This window comes from Chinchilla lanigera, unplaced genomic scaffold (genome assembly GCF_000276665.1).
Source record: "Chinchilla lanigera isolate Chin_1 unplaced genomic scaffold, ChiLan1.0 scaffold00145, whole genome shotgun sequence".
NCBI classification, from domain to species: Eukaryota; Metazoa; Chordata; class Mammalia; order Rodentia; family Chinchillidae; genus Chinchilla; species Chinchilla lanigera.
Window position 1 is genome coordinate 253,907 of NW_004955546.1, and position 20,631 is coordinate 274,537.

Genomic DNA, 20,631 nt, shown 5'->3' on the forward strand with positions numbered 1-20,631 from the left:
TCTCTGTTCCTTTTGCCCTTTGCTAGGCCAAGGCCAGTTCTGAGTCCTCAGAACTTTTTCCTCACTGTGACACCGCCAGGCTACAGTGCCATCTTGAGAAACCCACTGCTGCCTTTGCATCTCCACCATTCTGGGAGGAGCAGGGGCCTTGGGAAGATCCAGACTCAGATGTGGGTTAGAGCTGGGTGCAGAAGTGGTGAGCTAGGTTCCTGGTTTCATTCTTGTCAGCAGCACATCTGGAGGATCTGAAGTTTATAAATATCTGTAATGCCGGGTCTCATACCCACAACTCCTCTCTTCAAATTTCTGCTTTTTAATATTTATAATCTCCTAAATTTCCAATATAGTCCCTATATTTCCCAACTCATGTTAGGTTTAAAAAGGTCCTGAGAATTCAAAGAAGTGTAGTGATGTGCCTCAGTGGTGGAGCACTTGCCAAACACCCAGTCAACTCCTGAGTTCAATACAGAGCAATACAAAAGAAATTTAAGTGAGGCCTGCCACAGAGTTTAGAATGCTGAGAAAAATGAAGGGAATGTTAAAGTCTTAGCAAGGGCGGGGGAAATTGTACCTGCCAAAAACAACTTCCAGAAGGGTCTGCCTATTAACCCCACGTTGTGGGGCTGGGGATTTAGCTCAGCGGCACAGCGCCTTCCTGGCAAGCGGAAGGTCATGAGTTCAATTCCCAGTACCGGGGAAAACAAAAACAAAAAACCCACGTTGAGAGATACCTTGAATTTGGGCATTTGCATGGGCATGTATATGTGTATGAATGGAAAGGGAGAGGGTGTCAGTTCTGTATGAATTGTATGAATGGCTATCTATAGATCTTGGCCTGTTTGTAAATATTGTTTAAATACAAAAATACTGCTTGAGGTAGACTTTCAAAGGACTACTGGAGTAGAGGTGAGGCCCAAAATAGAAGCTGTACAGCATATCAGTGGTGAGGCATAAAGGGTTTTTGTTTAGGGTGGATGAAAGGAGACTGGAAAAGAGGTGGGAGGTGGGAGAGAGGCCGAGGATATAGCTCAGCAGCACAAGCGCCTGCCTGGCAAGCGCAAGGTCCCAAGTTCGATTCCCGGTACCAAAAAAAAAAAAAAAAACAGGTGGGAGAGAAAGAGATGTTGAAGGGTGCCGGTAGTAGTGCCTTCAACATAGAAGATCTTCTCTGAAACTCAAATTGTTCTTAGGGTAAGCACCAAGGAAGAATTTTGTGTTGCTTGCCCTGTGAGTTGGCCAGAGGTCCCAGGCTTGAAGAAAGGAAGGGAATTTAATAATAGATAAATATATCTTCTGCTTCCACTGATGAGTTCACCTAATCATTTCTGAAGCAAAATCTGAAATTAAGAAACTCTCTGGCCTTGGTATAGGTTTAAAAATAATGCGGGCACCATCACAGAACTAGAATGAAAGGGATATTCCCAGTATATAAAAGATTTCCAGATGTGTTCAATGATTTCTTTTATTTATTTATTTATTTATTTATTTATTTATTTTGATATAGGGTCTCACCATGTAGTGCAGACGAGCCTTAAACTCACTTATGTAGTCCAGGCTGGCCTCAAATTCATGATGATCCTCCTGCTTCAGCCTGCTGAGTGCTGGAATTTCAGGAGTGTGCCACCATGCCCAGAATTCTTGATTTTTTTTTTTTTTTTAAACAAGGACTGAACTCTGGAATTTTGCTCTCTTATTTTTTAAAAAATTTTTGAAATCAGCTCTTACTGAGTTTCCCTGGGTAGTGTGAATTTTTGATAGTATTTGTACCTCAGTGGCTGTTGGCATGATATGCATGTGCCACTATGCCAGTTTAAAGTTGAGATTTTTTATATGCCACGATTTACCAAGATTTCAATGCTTGGGCAAAGTAAACATCAGTGAGGATAGTAGCGCACACCTTTACTCTCAGCCACTTGGGCAACTAAGACAGGAAGTGTTACAATACCTGCCTAGACAATTGAGTAAGACCCTCTGTCAATATGAAATGTAAATTCTGGGATTTATCTCCATTGAATGGTACCTTGTTTAACATCCTCTCGGTCTGTTAAAAATCTATGAAAAATAAAGAAATATTATTCAGTGGAAATCTTACTTTAGTTTTCCATTTTATTCTTTTTGCGCATTAATGATACAAGGTACAATACTTGCTCGTGATGGTGGACAACAATCATGAATAACTGCTCTGTGAGCAACAGGACACTGATGGTGAACAACCGGTGATTTACAGTGAACTATATTCAGTGAAGTCAAAGAAATATTTAGTATTTTATTATCAAATTTGTGCTGTGTTACATATGTTTCCCCAAACACATCAAGCAAGCATATTGAGCAGGTTTAAAAGATCCAAAGTGTAGAAGTAATGTTTGCTTGATTAGGTATACTCTGTGAATTTTCAATGCATTTTATATTCAGTGTCCTTTAAGTTGATCATGATCTTCTTTGTAACTCAAGAATTGTCTCTAGAGTCATACCTTCAAATCTTCTTAAAGTCTTCTGATACTCATCATATTGTTTATTGTTTTGAGGTCTGTATTAATCAGGTTCTCCAAAGGAACTGAATCAGGAGAATAATATTAGTATTTGGAAAAGGAAACACTACTGTGGATTTGGGGGTTTTTTCTTTGCTTTGAGTTGTTTTTTTTTTTTTTTTTTTTGGTTTTTCTCCAGTACCGGGAACCGAACTCACGACCTTGCGCTTGCCAGGCAGGCACTTTGCCACTGAGCTAAATCCCCAGCCCCTGCTTTGAGTTGTTTTGATGATGATGATGATGGTGATGATGATGATTATGATTATGAGATGCCCCACTCTGATCATACTGTTTAGCTTGCATCACCCTAACAGGAGGATAGGGTAGAAATTTTCAGTGATCAAACATGGGCCTGAGCAGTTTGAACACAAACCACCAAACATGTGCCTGTGAAGATAAAACAGTCCTATTTTAGTTCTAATTTATGCTGATTTTGGAAACCTTTCTGTTTTAACCTTGGGTAAATATCTGCCTTGCCGGTTTGCCTGCTCATGTAATCCCACTTCTATTTCTGTAACATGAATGGGCTGAAGACATGTCTGTCCAGTACTATTACTTCCAAGGCTCTTTCCCCTTTGTGGTGATTTATGTCTCTCTGGGAAAAAAGATGACTGTAAACCTTTGTTATATATTCCATGAGTCAAAAGATACTATAATTCCTGAAATTCCCCTAAATTCTCTTGACTTGCTCACACTCTGAGGACACACCTTCCATGTTGGTGTCTGGGGGATGCCCATGGGAATGGCCTATGACACAGCTGAGATAAAGCACAGAGCTTCAGTTCAAAGCACCTTTTAGTCTGCCTGTTTCTCCCTGAGGTGTCATCATAGTGTGAAGCAGTGGAAGCTGTTCTGGATTTTCACACTAGTCACATCTGAAATGTAGTGCAGGTAGTGAGGACAGGAGAGTGTGTGCAAGGACAGAGAGCACTTTGGAGAAACTCACTGAGCTTGGGTTTGGGGGTACAGAGATAGAAATATGGCAGCTCTTGGGGTCTTTGCCCATTCTTCTACCCTGTCATTCAGGAGCTTGTGTGTCCACTGCATCTGCTAAGTTAGTTTTTTTCCAGGCAATGATAATTCTGCACATGAGGAAACATGTGAATGTGTCTCAATTTTTTTCTTGTAATCATGATATAGGTCATGAGAAAGATTTAGTAGAATCTTGGGAGTGGTGGTCAAGGATGTTGAACAACATCACATGACAAATAGCACAAACCGGGGCTGGGGGTTTAGCTCAGCGGCAAAGCGCCTGCCTGGCAAGTGCAAGGTCGTGAGTTCGGTTCCCAGTACTGGAGAAAAACCAAAAAAAAAACAAATAGCACAAACCTTACTAGAAGGAAATCCTGGACTACTGCCATCCTTAAAAAAAACCCATTACAGGTGTATTTTCTTTCCACATTGTGCTACTTCTTATCCCTACTAGATTGTACCCCGTGGCTTTTACGCTGGCCATAGACCCTAGATACTGATGAACACTGTACATGTGCTCTACAACTGAGCTACACTGCAGCCTCATGTACGTATATTTTAGTGCCCAAATGGGAGTGTGTTAGATTGTTCTGTATTTTACTTAATTCTTTCAATATTATTTTCTAGAGTTATTTGTACTGCTATACGTAGGTGTAATTCCTGGCAGAGGCTCCACTGTTTGTCTCCATTGCATTTTACTTGCCTTTCATGGTTATGGGAGAGCAGGCTTTTCTAGCGCTGTCACTGTTATAAATGCCACAAAGAACATTCTCCTGCTTGCTTCCCTGGAAGCAAGATTTGAGAAAATGCCAGTAATGCTCGGGAGCCTCTTTGCTGGCACACAGAGTGTACCATTTAAAATCTTATTAGACACCATCCACACTGCCCCCACTGCGAGGCTGTCATTTCTGCTCCTTGTCACCATCAACACTGGACTTTTTCTCATTTGACAAGTGTCATGGATTCATAATGAAATTTAATTACTTCTTTTCATTTTTCTCTGTTTTATGACTCCAGTATTAGGCATTCATTTTTCCATTTCCTTTGCAAAATACTTTTTATAAACATTTAAATTTTTCTCTAGGTTTTGTATGTGCTGACCTTGAGATAAAAATGCTTGAGAGCTATTTATAATTTCTATTTTGGTTGGGTATAATGTAGTTTTATTCTATTGTCATAGTTTTAATGAGTAATAAAGCTATGAGGAACACTCTCTTTTTTTCCAGTTATTTGAGTCTTTAACAACATGTGTGTCCTTATCATTTTCTCAGTTTTTACAGCTTGATTTCTTATCATTCATGCAGTGAACTTTTATCAGTGAAATTTTATCACTTTCATTTTAATCTTCATGTTACTTTTTGTCTGTCTTGCTTTTTAACACCACACTTAAGTTTTTCTTTTAGATGACAAAACAGTGAATACAGTGAATATCCCTGACTTACTTCTGATTTTGAAATAATTTATTTGCTCTGTCTCCATTCATTGTAATGTCCTAGTTTTATAATATGTATGCATTATCATGTTATAAATCATATGATGTTTTTCTCATTAAAAGTCTTTAAGAAATAATTAATAAAAATTGAGTTTTAGAAAATACTTATGTCAAGATTCAAATAATCAGGTCAGTACATTCTTTGTCATTTTTTGTTGTAAGTTTCACCATAGATCTATGATGCTTAACTGTGCTTTGATAAAATGAACAAATGAACAAGCAAAATTTAATTATCATGCAGTCACATTTTTCTGTGTGTGATACTTAGACTGAACCTAGAGCATTATGCAGGCCAGAGAACCATGCTATCACTCACATACATGCAAATATGAGAAACTTTTTCCAGTATGCACTTGTATTTTGCTGGGTAATGTTCTACCCTGGCTTTGAAAATCTGCATGCCCATGTGTAATGAGCCTCTGTTTAATTTTTGTTATAAACATGTTGTCTGGATTTAGGTAAAGATTGCATCAACCTGGTCATATAAGCTGCAGAGATTTCTTACCCCGTTTTTGATTTCAAATACTATATTTCAGACCATGCCCAGCTGAGTGTATAATTTTTATGATAGTGTTCATATTTGTCTATGTTTGCTATACATAATAAATGTATCCATCCTGGGGAATTGGTACATACACAGATGGAGTCTTGATCAGTGTCTGAAGTTTTAGTGAATCACTTGAAAATCCACTGGGAGATGCATTTATAACGAAAGCTTTTTTATTGCCACTTGTTACTTGCTGATTTATTTCTTTCCCCATCATCTACCTGTTCTATTTTCATATTTGTAATTTTGTACATTTCTGAGTATTTATCCACTTTGTAAAATTTATCAAATGATAATTCTGTTATTTTTATTTCCCTTAAAATAACCTTGATTATCCCGGTGTAGTATTATGCATCTGTAATCCTAGCGCTCAGGCAACTGATCCAAGAGTATCAAATGCTGATGGCCAGTATGCATCACATAGTGAGCCCATTTCTCAGATATTAATACATCCATAATTTTGTAATTTTTCCTAATTTTCATTTTGTTTTCCTGTTACCTCTTTCTAGTTGTTACTGTCTTCTTTATCTTTTCCAGTATATCAATTCATTTTTATTAATTTTTCATTGAGTTGTTTTGATAAAAATGTTAAATATATTTCTTAAAAGCTATATATTTAATTGAAAGTGTTTTTTTAAACCATCACATTATGTCTTAAAATTATCATCTAATTGTATGTACATTTACATTTTATTTATTTCATAATTTATTTCATAATTTACTATTGAAACTGTGTATTTAAGCATGTATTTTGCAGCTGGGTATGCTGGTATACAACTGAGATCTTAGCACTTGGAACTCAGATGGAGGAGGATCAGTAGAAGTTTGAGGACATCCTGGCCTATATAGTGAGTTCAATGCCAGCCTAAACGACAAAATTGGACCCTGTCTAAAAAAGTAGAAAAAAATGCATTTTGTATCAAACTACCTAAAGGGACTGCGAAAGTATTTCAGTGTTAGAGCAAATGCTTAGTGTGGCTGAGATCCAGTGTTCAGTCTGTCCAGTGAGAAAAAAAAGAATTGTAAAGCCGTTCTTTCTGATGCTTCATTAGTCTACATAATAGTTTTAGTTTGTATTTGACAGAAGCTTTCTTATGTTCAAAGAGACTTTTTGTAAATATTGTTGATTTTTTGGAAAAATATTTATTTGTTGTATAATTAGTCTAAATATATCCATACCTATACTCTGAATATTTCTAAATGCATTATAGTTAACAATTTTTAATTCCATTCTAACATATTATAAAATTTTCTACCAAAACCATGACTGAGGTATGTCTTTTTCTATCTGAGTGAAGCTGTTTACTACCTGAATTTTAGGGAAATTTTACATTTATGGTTATATGCTAGTTGCTTACAATTAGAAACTGTTGCTAAATTTTCCACTCTGACCTGTGACCACCCCGCTTTAGTCTCCCAAAAAATTGGGTTTGGAAGTTTGTAGCATTATTTCTATCTCCCTTTGCTGTTTATGCAGGAGAAAATAAGATGTCTGTATCAAATGCTAATAATACAGATTAAAAATAAATCAAAACAATTAAGTAATAAATTAAAAGGCAAACACCCTTGGAAGATATATTTATGAAATATCCCTAATTCAAATGTTTATTTCCTAGAACATGCTCAGTATGAGTATTACACCCTGATCATGCCTGTGTACATTGATCTAAATGCATGCCATTCCCTGTAGTCAACGTTAATAAAACCCAGGTATTTGCTAAACTCTGTCTTAAGACCTTAATGTATATAGGTCTCATTTATAGCCTTCACTGCAGTGAATGTTGTGGTCATTATAATTGAATTGATGAGGAAAGAAAGTACAGTGTAATGCCCAGTAAGCTGTTCAATAGCATAGAGCTATTAAGTTGCTATTTGATTTTTTTTTTTTCATATTTGCATCTTCTTTCTATTTTAGACCTCAGCAGGTACAACATCTGTGCTTGTTGGGAAATTATCAACTTTATTGCAGTGTATCCTCTTTGCCTTCTTGCATTTTCCATGGCACTTGTAGCAAGTATCTTTCCTGCTTTACCCGCTGAAGTATGTCCTCACACTGCTGGGGAATCTGCTCACCCGGATACTGTCTGGAGTTACTGAAGAATATCTACATTCATGTATTGTTTTTTGTTGGTTTGGTCCATCTGTAAAGTTGTATTTAGTGTCATCATAAATAGTTGTCATCCTGCTATGCCTCACTTCTGTGCCCCTTGTATGTCCTGGCCTCACCAGATATTCTGCAACTTTTGCTTTGCAATCCTAGGTCATAGTTATGAGCTATGCCCACTGTTTGTGTGTTTCCCTCACACTGTGTTACATTATTCCTGTGCTCTGTTCATTTGTGTCAATGAGGTGACAATTCCAGTCTTCTCCATTGCCTTTTGTGAGTCTAAAGTAAACCCCAAGATTTTCTATGCTAAATTTTCCTTCATGAAGGGGGCCTGTGTAGACAAGAAATCCTACACATCATGCTGTGGGCTCACAGTCTGTTCAGTTCTCACTGTCCTCTCCTATGTCTTCATTGAATCTGCCCACTTCGGAATCCCCTTTCCCGAGGGACAGCAGATGGCCCTCGCCATGCGTACGGTCTGCCTCTCTGTGGTTGGCAAGCACTCTGTCTCTTGCTTTGTCAGTTATTTCTAGCCCAAATTCTAAAATATCTTAAGAGAGTGTAGGTGCTGATACACAAAGTGAACAGTCCTCTCACTTACAACCTTTGGGTATAGCATCAAAAGGCCTTTTTCATCCAACTCTCACCAGAAAATTTGAGGCCAAGGAGGCAGTAAATAGGAGCACACTGGCCTCCATATTTCTTCCGTGCATTTGTCCTCTCCTTCCCAGTCTCTCTTGCCACCTTACTGGTTTTTTTCCTTCTGATTTCCTTTTCTCATTCCTTTCTCTGTCCCTTTCCTTTTCACATTCTTTGCCCTTCTTATTCCTCTTTGCTTCCCTTTATTGCTTTCACACCATTTTCACTTTATTGCTTTCCTTTTATTGCTTTTATTTTCCTCATCCTCAAAGCTGTCCCTCTTTTCTGCTGCTTCCCTTTCATTCTTTATTATTAATTGAACTGAGAACATCTCTCCAAATTATTTGAGCATTTATCATCAGTTTGGTGATGATTTTTTTCCAGTTTTGCCAAAGTTTTACTCACTTACCATTTTATTCATTCACTTAAAATATTCATAGTCAACAACATAATCCACTTACAATATTTTCTTTAGCTTCTAAAGAAACTCGTCCTCCTTATTTCTGTTCTCCCAAGACCTATGAACTGCTAATATATTGTGTACAGTGTCAACTTTCATGTTGTGGGCATTTTTGTAAGAAGATAATTCAGCACTGTCTCTTTGTCTGTCTTTTCTCTGACATTTCCAAGAGGAACCACAATTAAAGTAAAAAGGTTTCTTTTTGGTGTCATTATAAAATACTGGGAAAGAGAAGGAGAGAGAGACAGAGATAGGCAGAGACAGGCCTGCACTCTTAAGACTCTCCATGTGGTGCTGTGTGACTTCAGTTCTGTCAGGTAGAAGACCATTGCCAGATATAAATTTCCCACCTTGGCCCCAAATGGTAAGGCAAAATAAACCTCCTTCATTATTTACTGAATGCAAAATATTTCATTTAGAAACAGCAGAGGAAATGAGAAAGTACCTGTAACTTTCATAATTTCAGGAACTGTCAGGCTGTGTTCCAACATGACTGCCCACCTGATATTCTCAGTAACCACTTTTGAGTTTTCTTCACATTCTCACCAACCGTTGTTACTGTGTACTTTTCTGACACTAATCTACTTCGTAGCATTTTATTTTGATATAACAAAAGATTGGCCTCATGCGTAATGACAGGTATGGTACTAATAACTACAAATATGTGAATTGATTTATCCTGAGGAAAGTTGAAATTTTTGTTCTATTTTTAAGAAGAAGAATCACTTGTAAGATGTGACACTGACTTATTTTGTCTTTTTTAACTAGAATGAAAGAGAAAAAATGTATAAAATAATCTGTCATAATATTTAGAGTGGAGGAAAGAAGTATAGTTTCCTGCAGGTGAGAGATTGAAGAAGCCAGTGTTTTCCCGAACTGTGGGAAGACATGAATGGAAACAAGATTCAAATTTATGTCAGCATCAATGCATTGAGTCAGCACTGTGAAAATATTTTTTAAAGTATGACGGGGAGATGCCAGTGTGAAACACTTGAGGAAAGCCCCAGTGAGATTGGCCTAACTGGCTCCCATAATTCTCTGAGCCAAAGTAAATCTCTTTTTTCTTGATCATTTGCTTGGTCTGAACACTTGTGCTTAGAAAAAGAAGTATAAGAGGCTGGGGATTTAGCTCAGCGGCAAAAGCGCCTGCCTGGCAAGCGCAAGGTCGTGAGTTCGGTTCCCGGTACCGGAGAAAAACCAAAAAAAAAAAAAGAAAGAAAAGAAAAAGAAGTACAATATTCATCAACCTTTTGTCAACAAATGCCTCAACTTATAAAGAGTGTCATCTTTTTAATATTAATAGGCTCGGGCTAGGGATATAGCTCAGTGGAATAAGCACTTGCCTGCAAGCACACGGCCCCGAGTTCAATTCCTGGTATCAAAAAAAAAAAGAAAAGAAAAAAGGAAATCCGATCACACCATAATATTAATAGGCTTATACTCAAAAAGATGAGCTGAGGGCAGGTGAAGTAATGAGTGTGCTTTCCTAGCATAACAATAATCAGAGTTTAACTACATTACCCCCAAATTTTTTTGAAAGAAAATAGAAAAATAATTGAGTTTTTTGTAACTGTACTGAAATAAAATCAGAATCCAGACTAGATATCTGTATTCCCATTTGCACTGAAGAAATATTCTCTATAGGCATGTTGTGAAAACAACATAAATCCACTGTAATGGTTCTATGAGTGAGATTTTAATTAATGTAAAATATAGCTGACAGGATGTAAAAGGAAGAAAAATTTAGATTAGTTTCAGAGGTTTCAGTCTGTGGCCAACCAGTTTCCTTGCTTGTAGTTCTGTTGCAAGGAAGGAATATCATTACACATGTACATTATGAGGAGCTCTTGTCACCCTCATTTCACTCAGTCAGGAGAGAGAAAGGTAGAGAGAAACAGGAAAAAAAGGAGAAGGAAGAATGGAGTGTGTAGTTCTAGAGCATACCCCAGTGACCTTCTAAAACATCAGTAAGTTAATCTTAAGAAAATCTGCATGATATTCTTCACCTCAAGACAACAAATCACCTTGTAAAAAACAAACAGAAAAACAAATCACCTTGTGACAAAGTGTACAGAATATGACATTTAGAGGACCTTTTACTCCGTAACAGTTTAAATGCACAAGAATAGTGTCATTTATTATACATAGGAATAGTGTATAGTCTCAAAAATGATACCCTGCCATTCATGACAACTTGAACTAACCTGAAGATCATTAAGAGAAATATTTATTCTATGCAGAAAAATTACTGCACAGTCACATTCATACTTAGCATTTACAATACACAATCTGATAAAAATAGAAAATTCAATGATAGTTGATGTGGGGGGGGTTGAAAATAGGGAGGTATTGATGAAAACTTCATTTTTCTCTTAGAATACAAGCAGGATCTACAGATAGACTGGGGACTATGCTGAATGTTATGGTACTGCACATAGGGTTGAAAGTGATAAAAAAGTAGACTTAAGTGTTTTTACCACATCTCAAAGGTAACTGTGTTATGTGAAAGATATACACACCAGAGAGATTGTGGCAATCATTTCCCATGTAGACATACTGAAACATTTAATTGTACTATTTAAATATATGCAATTTTACTTACCATTATATTTGAATCAAGTGAAGTAAAAGTATTCTAGTTAAAATGACTATGGCTACATGATGTGTCTAATTCAACACTTTACTGCAGATAATGTAGTTATGGCCTACTTTAATTTCTGACAAATATTAGGATATATTAATAAAGTTTATACTTCATTCTTTACAAATATAAAGGAATTGCTTGTAGGATATAATTTGGGAAATAATTGACATTATGGCATCAGGGCTTTCCATCCATGACAGTTAGTTTAAATTTTTTTCTGCAAATTTTGATTTCTAAATATTTTCATCTTTGGAGATATTGCATGCTTTTTTTCCATTTACTGAAGATTTTCTTACAAAGGTTTTGACAGTATAATATGGAGATGGCCTGTGTGTCTCTTGGTACTTTAGTTTTAAGAATACCCTGTAAAGATTTACGTTTGTTATAGTATTCCCCTAAATATTTTGACACTGAGTGAAGCAGCAATCCATTGCATGAACTTTAATTGGTTACCCCTGCTAGTAATTATGTGATTTAGTGAAGGAGAGAAAGTTGGGAAGCATCCTCACATGGTTATTTACAGTACTCAGGTTGAAAGAGCCAATGGACTTTTTTTTTTCTCTATTTGGCCACTACCATGTGTACCAGTATATTGTTCACTAAACAAATAGCCACTCTTTTTGTGCACTGCAGCTGTCCTTAATAGAATGTCAGTGTGTTGTTCACTTATTACAATGAATTTTCACCATTGTGAAGGCTTGTGAAATCAAGATCAAGGCACACACAGTTTAAACGTGAAGTAAGACATAGTTTATAGGTGGTGCCTTCTGGTTATGTCCTCACAAGGCAAGAAGTGTTTTCATTTCTTGTAATTGCAGTCATTATTGAGGGTTCTGACCTCACGAGCTGATTAATCCTTAACAGCCTCCATCACCTCATGTTGTCACCTTGGGATTAAAATTTAACAGATAAAATTGCAGAAAGGGAATACGATTTCACAGATAAAATTACAGAATAGAGCCCAGGCGCACACATGCATGTGTGTGTGTGTGTGTGTGCACGCATGCATGCACATGTGTGTTTTACTGGCTACTGAAATGAGGACCTTCTTTCTGAGGTACACAAGCCCTTTATAAGATTTTTATTTTATTTTTTTTGAATGTTGAAACTAGGTTTCACTGTGATGCCCAGACTGGTGTGGATCTTGGGAGTTTTCTTGCCTCAGCCACTCAGAATGGTGTCATTACGGGTGTGGGTCACCAAACCCAGCAGGGTGGGGATTTTATAAATTAAATTAAAAATCCACTGTTAGTTTTCATATCAAGAAGGTTGTAATTTGTTTCTATTGCAAATATGATAGGGCCATTCGGAAAGACATACCTGGAAGATTTCTGCTATAGATATGTTTATGTACATTTGGAATTAATTGTGTGTAGTATAATTTATTTTTGAAAAATTTCTTATAGATTCTTGAACAGAGATTTAAGACTATTGTAATTTTCTGAATATTAACAATGTCAATTCTTGTATCATGCGTCCCTTCAAGGCTATATCTTCATTTTGGCTAATAAGATGACTCAGTGTGGCATTCCTTGATCCCCTCAGAATGATGACTCATGACAAACACAACAGCACATGATTTCAACTGCAACCTACACTTGCAAGAGTTTATTTGTACTTGGCTTTGAATTTGACATAATTTTGGTAATTCTGAGTCATGTGAAGATTGAATATTGGGCACACCATTTCCTGTTTGAGAATCGTTTAGTGTTCAACAACAGTACACATTAGTGTTCAGAAGAAAAATTAGCAAAAGACAGAAGTCAACCTTGAAGTGACTGGGTGAGAGTAGGTTGATGTTGAGAACTGATCCTAAAGAGAAAACAGTTTTATTTTGAGAGGTTGGCTGCGTAGGCTGTGTAGGTCCTAGACTTAAATATCCTGGCCTGTCACATTTCCCTTGCTCACCACCTGGGAGTGAGCTAACCTGGGCTGCATGGGCGTAGTGAAAGTGTGGTGTTTAGGAATATGTTTCACTTTCTGAGTGTGGGTTTCCACGTGAACTGTACTGAAACAGGATTCTTCTCTGACGTTGGGTTTAATTACTTTGCAGCAAGGTGTTTGAATAAAATGGAAGTTATCTCACTGATTTACATCTTTTCATAATGTAACCATAAAATTGTGGTTTGCTTATTTAGAAAGTGGGTGGAGAGAATGATCATATCTGAAAAGTTGAAGGACATTTCAGAAGTATATTATTTGATTTACATTCAACACAAGTATATATAAAGATCCACAGAACCATGATGCAGATAAACAATTCAGCTATGGTTACTTCCAGAGCATCTCTCTAATTTCATCTAACTACCCCCCACGGTGGCCACAGGATGGATTATATCGAAGCTCTATATACCTTTGCCATCTCATCTAGCAGACTGTTACTTGATCTAAACTCTCTGAAATTTGAATAAGATAATTGTGATAAGTATATAATTAGTGTTATGCTTAAAAGATATTTTGTTATTTGCTCCAAACTATGGCCTACAGGATTAGGGTTGTGTGTCATCCACTACATTCACTTATTTCACTGTCAGTGGATATGGGTTGCTTCTAGTTGTCATTTTTCCTTTCAGATTTGGTAAAAATATTTTTTTTTCTGGATGCAATAGTGAATTAGAATTTTTGACAAAATAAGAAAAAAAGTACAGTTGTTTAGATTATAAAAGAATTCAGAATTTGTACTCAATTTTCAAACTTGGATTTATTGTGAGACAAGCCCTCTCTATATAGTTGAGTTCAGGCCAGCCTTCAACTCACTATGTAGCCCAGGCTAGCCTTGAATTCTTGACAGTCCCCCTGCCCCAGCCTCCTGAGTGGTGAGATTACCTGCATGAACCACCACTACTTGCTTTATCCATAAATTTTTCATGTGCTGTTTTATTGATATGATCTTCTATATTGTGTGTTTTATCAATATTAAAATAATTCAATTTTTTATACTAGTCCAGTTTTTTATTATTTTATCTTATGTTTATTGATTATATCTAGTATTCAGCATCTTTTATATGTCAGCTTTAAACATATATGAAGGGGCTGGGGATTTAGCTCAGTGGCAAAGCGCCTGCCTGGCAAGCGCAAAGTCGTGAGTTCAGTTCCCGGTACCGGAGAAAAACCAAAATATACATATATATATATATATATGAAATTGTTTCTTTCTGTGTCACTTTATGTGGTGCATGTGTGTAAAGGTTAAAATTTCTACTCCATTGTATATATCTGATACATAGTTAAAACACCAATTATTGCTTTTTTTATTGTTTTACTTTTCCAAATGTACGATGATGTTATATGCAAGTAAAGTTTTTTTATGTATTTCCTCATAATATCAATGCCATATATTTTTCTTCTTGCATCCAGAGATTTGTTCTTAGATTTACTGTTCTTAAGATATTTAATGTAATGGATAAAATTAGTTACTCAATTATCTTTTTGATACTTTTTTTCTTAATTATGGTGTATAATCTGATTTAATATTTAGCAATGGAATTTGCTATTATTTGTTGAGGGATTTTTATTTTTATATTGCTATTTATCCTCTCCATTTTATTTTCTTTTTTGGTACCAAGAGTCAAACTCAGGACCTTGCACTTGGCAGGCAGATATTGTTTACATTTTAAAGTTGGGAGCTTTGTTCTTTTATGGTATATGCATTTATTTTTTAAAATTTTTTTTAAAAAAGGCTCCCCAAAGAGCCTTCATTTCTCAGTACTAAAGAGTATAATAAAATGTATATTCACACTGGGTGTGGTGGTGCATGCCTGTAATCCTAGCCCTTGGGAGGCTGAGGCAGGAGGATTGTTGTGAGTTTGAGACCAGCCTGGGCTACAAAGTGAGCTCAAGGCCAGCCTGGACTGCATAGAGAGACCCTGTCTCAAAAAGACCAAAAAAAAAAAAAAATGTATATTTACTTTTTTTTGTCTTTTTTGAGACAGGGTTTCACTAGGTAGTTCTGCTGTGATTCTGATGGGCTTTCCTTTGTAGGTGATTTATTTCTTTTCTCTGATTTTAATATTCTGTTCTTCTACTGAAATTCTGGAATCTTATTTTATGCCTTGGTATAGATTTATTTTGGTCATGGCTGTTTGGAGTATATGCTGTATTTATTTGTATGTCAAATTCTTTATTCATGTTTGGGAAGTTTTCTGCCATTATTTCTGTGAAGAGTTTCTTTTATAGCATTTACATTGCCTCCATCTTTCTCAGGGACAATGTCTTCAGCTTTCTCAATGACACCAATCAGTCTTATGTTCTTTTATGCTTCATTTTCCAACTGTTGAATTAATTTTGCATGGTCTCTTGCTATTTTTAAGATATCTTTCCTTTTGTGGTTGCTAGCCATAATTTTGTCTTCTAGATCTGATATTCTGTCCTCACCTACATTCAGTCAGTTGTGTACACTATCAGTGGAGGTTTTAATCTCCTGGATTTCTGTTGGATCTGTTTCATGGATTCCATTTCTTTCCTATGTTGGACATTCATGGTTTCTCTCAGTCTCCTAAGCTCTTCTATGTTTCTGATCTGTGTCTGCTCTAATGACTTCTATTTTAAAGGTTCTTTTTTTTTTTTTTGGTACCAGGAATCGAACCTGGGACCTTACCCCTGCCAGACAGGCGCTTGTGCCACTGAGCTATATCCCCAGCCCCAATTTTTTTATTTTAAAGAAAAAAAACAATAAATATAATGATACAGAGTTACAAAATAAGATATAGGAAATTAACAATGGTTAATGTATTGCATATTGTTATCTTCAAAGTTGCTCAGATTACAAAATATAGGCATCAAACATTAGTCAGTATAAGCACAAACCATTCTTTTTAATGAACTAACAGAAATTAGTAGTATATTTATCTTAGCTATCTTGTGTATATGTATATTTTTTCTCTCTTCCCTTCCTTCTTTTCTCCTTTCCCCCATCCCAGTCATTCTTTCCTTTTGAGCAGTTTCTTCCCCTTTGACAATATCTGTTGTATATTTTAGTTTTTATTTTGTTTTGTTTTGTTTTTCCAGCACCAGGAATTGAACTCATGACCTCGTACTTGCCAGGCAGGCTTTGTGCCGCTGAGCTAAATCCCCAGCCCCATGTTGTATATTTTGGATCTTACTTGCTCTTTCAGTTTTTTAAACTAGGGAGACAATATGATGTTTACAAATGCGAGTCATTTATTTCACTTAGGAGTATGGTCTCAAGTTGCATCCGTTTAACTATAAAAGCCTTGAGTTTATCCTTCATATAGCTGAATAGTATTGCATTGTATAAAAATACCATATCTTTTTTACCTATTCCTTGGTTGATGGGCATTTGGGTTGTTTCCAATATTTAGCTATTATAAATTGTGTCACTATAAACATGGGTGCACAATATCTCTATGGTATGATGTTTTTAATTCTTCTGAGAAAATACCCAGAAGGGCAATTGGGTCAAATGGGACATCTAATCATAGTTTTTTGAGGAATATCCACACTGATATCCACAATAGTGACACCAGTCTACACTCCCAATAACAGTGGAAAAGGGTTCTTTTTCCCCCACAGCCCTTGCAGCATTTGTTATTGGTTGATTTCTTGGTAATAGCCATTCTTTCTGGGGTGAGATGAAATCTCAGTGTTATTTTAACTTGCATTTCTCAAATGACCAATGATGTTGAACATTTTTTCATATATTTATTTGTCATTTGTATTTCTTCATCTGAGAAGTGCGTATTCATTTCATATGTCTATTTTTAGATTGGGTCTTTGGATTTGGTGGCCTGATTTTTTTTTTGCTTCCTTATATGTTCTAGATAGAAATCCTTTGTCTGAGGGACAGTTGTCTAAAAATTTTTCCCATTCTGTGTGTTGTCTTTTCCCTCTGTTGAAGATTTCTTTTGATGTGCAAAACCTTTTTAATAAGATGAGATCCCAGTTGTTGATTCTTTGTAGCACTTCCTGTGGAATTTGGATTTTTTTTTCATAAACTCTCTGCCTACCCCTATGTCTTCAAGATTTCTATCTACTTTGTCTTCCAGTAGATTGAATGTTTCTGTTTTAATATTTAGATCTTTGATCCATTTTAACTTTAGTTCAGTGCATGGTGATAAACATGTTTCTAATTTTAGTCTCCAGTATGTGCAAAAGCCAGTTTTTCCAGCACCATTTATTGAAGAGGCTATCTTTCTTCCAGTGAGCATGCTTGGCCACTTTGTTAACGATAAGGTGACTGAGTGTGTTTGTAGTTGTCTATGCGTATTCTAATCTGTTTCACTGATACTCAGGTCTGGTTTTTTGCCAGTACCATGTTGATTTTATCACAGTAGCTTTGTAGTACAATTTCAAATCAGGGATTGTGATGCCTCCTGCCTTGCCTTTGTTGCCCAGGATTGCCTTTGCTATCCTAGGTTTCTTTTGCTTCAAGATAAGTTTTAGAAATATTTTCTCTAGTTCCGTGAGGTATGTTACTGGTATTTTGATTGGTATTGCATTAAATCTGTGTAACAATTTTGGGAGTATGGCCATTTTCACAATATTGGTTCCTCCTATACATAAGCAAGAGATATCTTTCCATTTTCTGACATCATCTTTGATCTTTTACAGAGTACTATCATTTTCAATGTATAGATTCTTTACTTCCTTTGTTAGATTGACTCATAAGTATTTCATTTTTATGGATGGTATTGTGAAGGGTGTTATTTCCCTAATTTCTCTCATAGTGTGTTTGTTGTTTGTGTACAGGAATGCTACTGATTTTTGAGTGTTGACTTTGTATCCAGCTATGCTACTAAATTTGCTTATTAAATCTAGAAGTCTTTTGGTGAAGTTTTTGGAGTCTTCACTAAGAATGTCATGTCATCTATGAATAATGATAATTTAATTTCTTCCTTTTCTATCATTATTCCTTTTACTTCTTTCTCTTGTCCGATTGCTCTGGCTAAGGTTTCTAGAATTATGTTGAATAAGAATGCAGACAGTGGACATCCTTATCTTGTTCCTGATTTTAGAGTAAAAGCTTTCAAGTTTTTGTCCATTTAGTATATTGGCTATTGGTTTGTCATGGGTGGCTTTTATCAGATTTCCATCTATTACAGTTTTCATAGATTATTATCATGAGTGGGTGTTGGACTTTGTCAAAAGCTTTTTCTGCATCTGTTGAGGTGATCATATTGTTTTTGTCTTTGGCCTTGTTAATATGTTGTATTACATTTATTTATTTATGTATGGTAAACCATCCCTGCATTCTTGGGATGAATCCACCTTGATCATGGTGTGTGATATTCTTAATGATTTGCTGCCTTCTGTTTGCAGTCTCTTATTGAGGATTTTCGCATCTATATTCATTAGGGAGATTGGTTTGTAGTTCTCTTTTTTTGGTTCTGTCTTTTTCTGGTGTTGGTATCAGAGTAATACTTGTTTCCAGGAATGAATTTGCTTACACTGCTTCCCTTTCAGTTTCATTTAAGAATTTAAAAATAGTGGTATTACCCCTTTGCTAATTTTCTTGTAGAATTCAGCAGCAAATCTGTTAAGACCTGGACTTTTCTTTGTTGGTAACGTTTTAATTTTATCTTTGATTTCATTTATTGATACTGATTTATTTAAGATTTTTGTATCTTCTTGATTCAACTTTGATAATTCTTATAAATCTGGGAATCTGTTCATTTCTTCTGTTTTTTCCATCTTATTAGAATACAGGTTCTCAAAGGAGATACAGATGATCTTCTGGATTTCTGCAGGGTCCATTGTGATTTTAACCCTTTCATTCCTAATTGCATGGATTTGAGTCTTTTCTTTCCTTTTGTTTTATAAGGTTGGATAAGGGTTTGTCAATTTTATTTAATTTTTTGAAGAACCAACTCTTTGATTCATTGATTCTTTGTAGTGTTTCCTTAGTCTCCAGTGCATTAATTTCTGCTCTGATCTTTTAAATTTTCTTCTTCATCCAAGCTTTAGGCTTGGCCTGTTCTTTTCCTAGAAGTTTAAGGTTAAACATTAAGTTGTGTTTTTTCACTTGCTCTGTTTTTCTGATATGAGAATTCACTGCTATAAATTTCTCTCTTAGAACTGTTTTCATTGTGTTCTATAAGTTCTGGTATGTTGTATTATCATCATTTAATTGTAGAAACTGTCTAATTTCTACCTGAGGTTGTTGTTTAATTGCTATGTACTTATGAAGTTCTTGTGGTTTCTTTTGCTCTTGATTTCCAATTTGATTGTACTATGGTCTGATAATGTACAGGGATAATTTCAGTTCCTCTACATTTACTTAAGCATGTTCTGTGAGCCAGTATGTGGTCTATTTTGGAGAATGTCCCCTGTGCAGCCAAGAAGAATGTGTATTCCATTGTTATGGAGTGGAGGACTCTATACACATGTGCTAAGTCCATTTGTTCAAAAGTTTTGCTCAGTTCTAATATTTCATTGTTGATTGTTTTCTCCAGTTGATCTGTATTTTTATGATAGTGGGGCACTGAGATCCCCCAATACAATTGTATTAGTGTGTATTTGATTTTTCATGTCTGTTAATATTTGTTTTATATAGTTGGGTGCACTAGAATTTGTTGCATATATATTTATAATTCTTATTTCTTCCTCTTGGATTGTTCCCTTTGCAAGGATGTAATGGCCTGGTTTATCTCTCTTAATCAGTCTTGGCTTGAAATTCACTTTGTCTGTAAATAGAATAGCTACCCCACTTTTTTCTAGGTTCCTGTCACATGGAATATTATTTTCCATACTTTTACTTTAAGTCTATGAATTTCTTTTTGAATTAAATTTGTTTCTGGTATGCAGTATATTTTTGGCTCTAGCTTCTTGATCTATTCTGCCAGTCTGTGTCTTTTGATTGATGAATTAAGAGCATTAACATTGATGGTTATAACAGACATGCACTGACTTAGGCTTGCCACGTTATTTTCCTGTTGTTGGCTTCCCTCCTTTTCTCCTTCCTTCTTTCCCCCTCTGTTTAGTTGTTTGGCTTTCCTGGTGGATTCCTCATATTGGGGTTTATGGAATTGTAGTCCTTGTTATCTCTTTCTAGAATGTCCTTCAAAACTTTTTGGAGTGCTGCTTTGTTGGTCATAAATTTCCAAGGAAGTATCTTCTCCATCAATTTGGAAAGATAGTTTTGTTGGGTACATTAATCTGGGTGGGAAGTTGTTTTCCTTTAGAGCTCAAAATATTTTGACTTCTGCATGAGGGTTTGTGTTGAAAAGTCAGCTGTGCCAGGCATGGTGGCACACGCCTGTAATCCCAGCACTCAGGAGGCTGAG

At 35.9% G+C, this 20,631-nt stretch overlaps 1 protein-coding gene across 1 annotated transcript in view; it reads left to right on the forward strand.

Moving 5' to 3' along the window:
- LOC102023850 (zinc finger protein 433-like) overlaps positions 1-20,631 on the forward strand; it is a 128,331-nt gene that overhangs the window by 93,916 nt on the left and 13,784 nt on the right. The window contains 1 exon segment of the mRNA XM_013508418.1: positions 942-957. Within this exon segment, the coding sequence (XP_013363872.1) occupies positions 942-957 (16 nt within the window).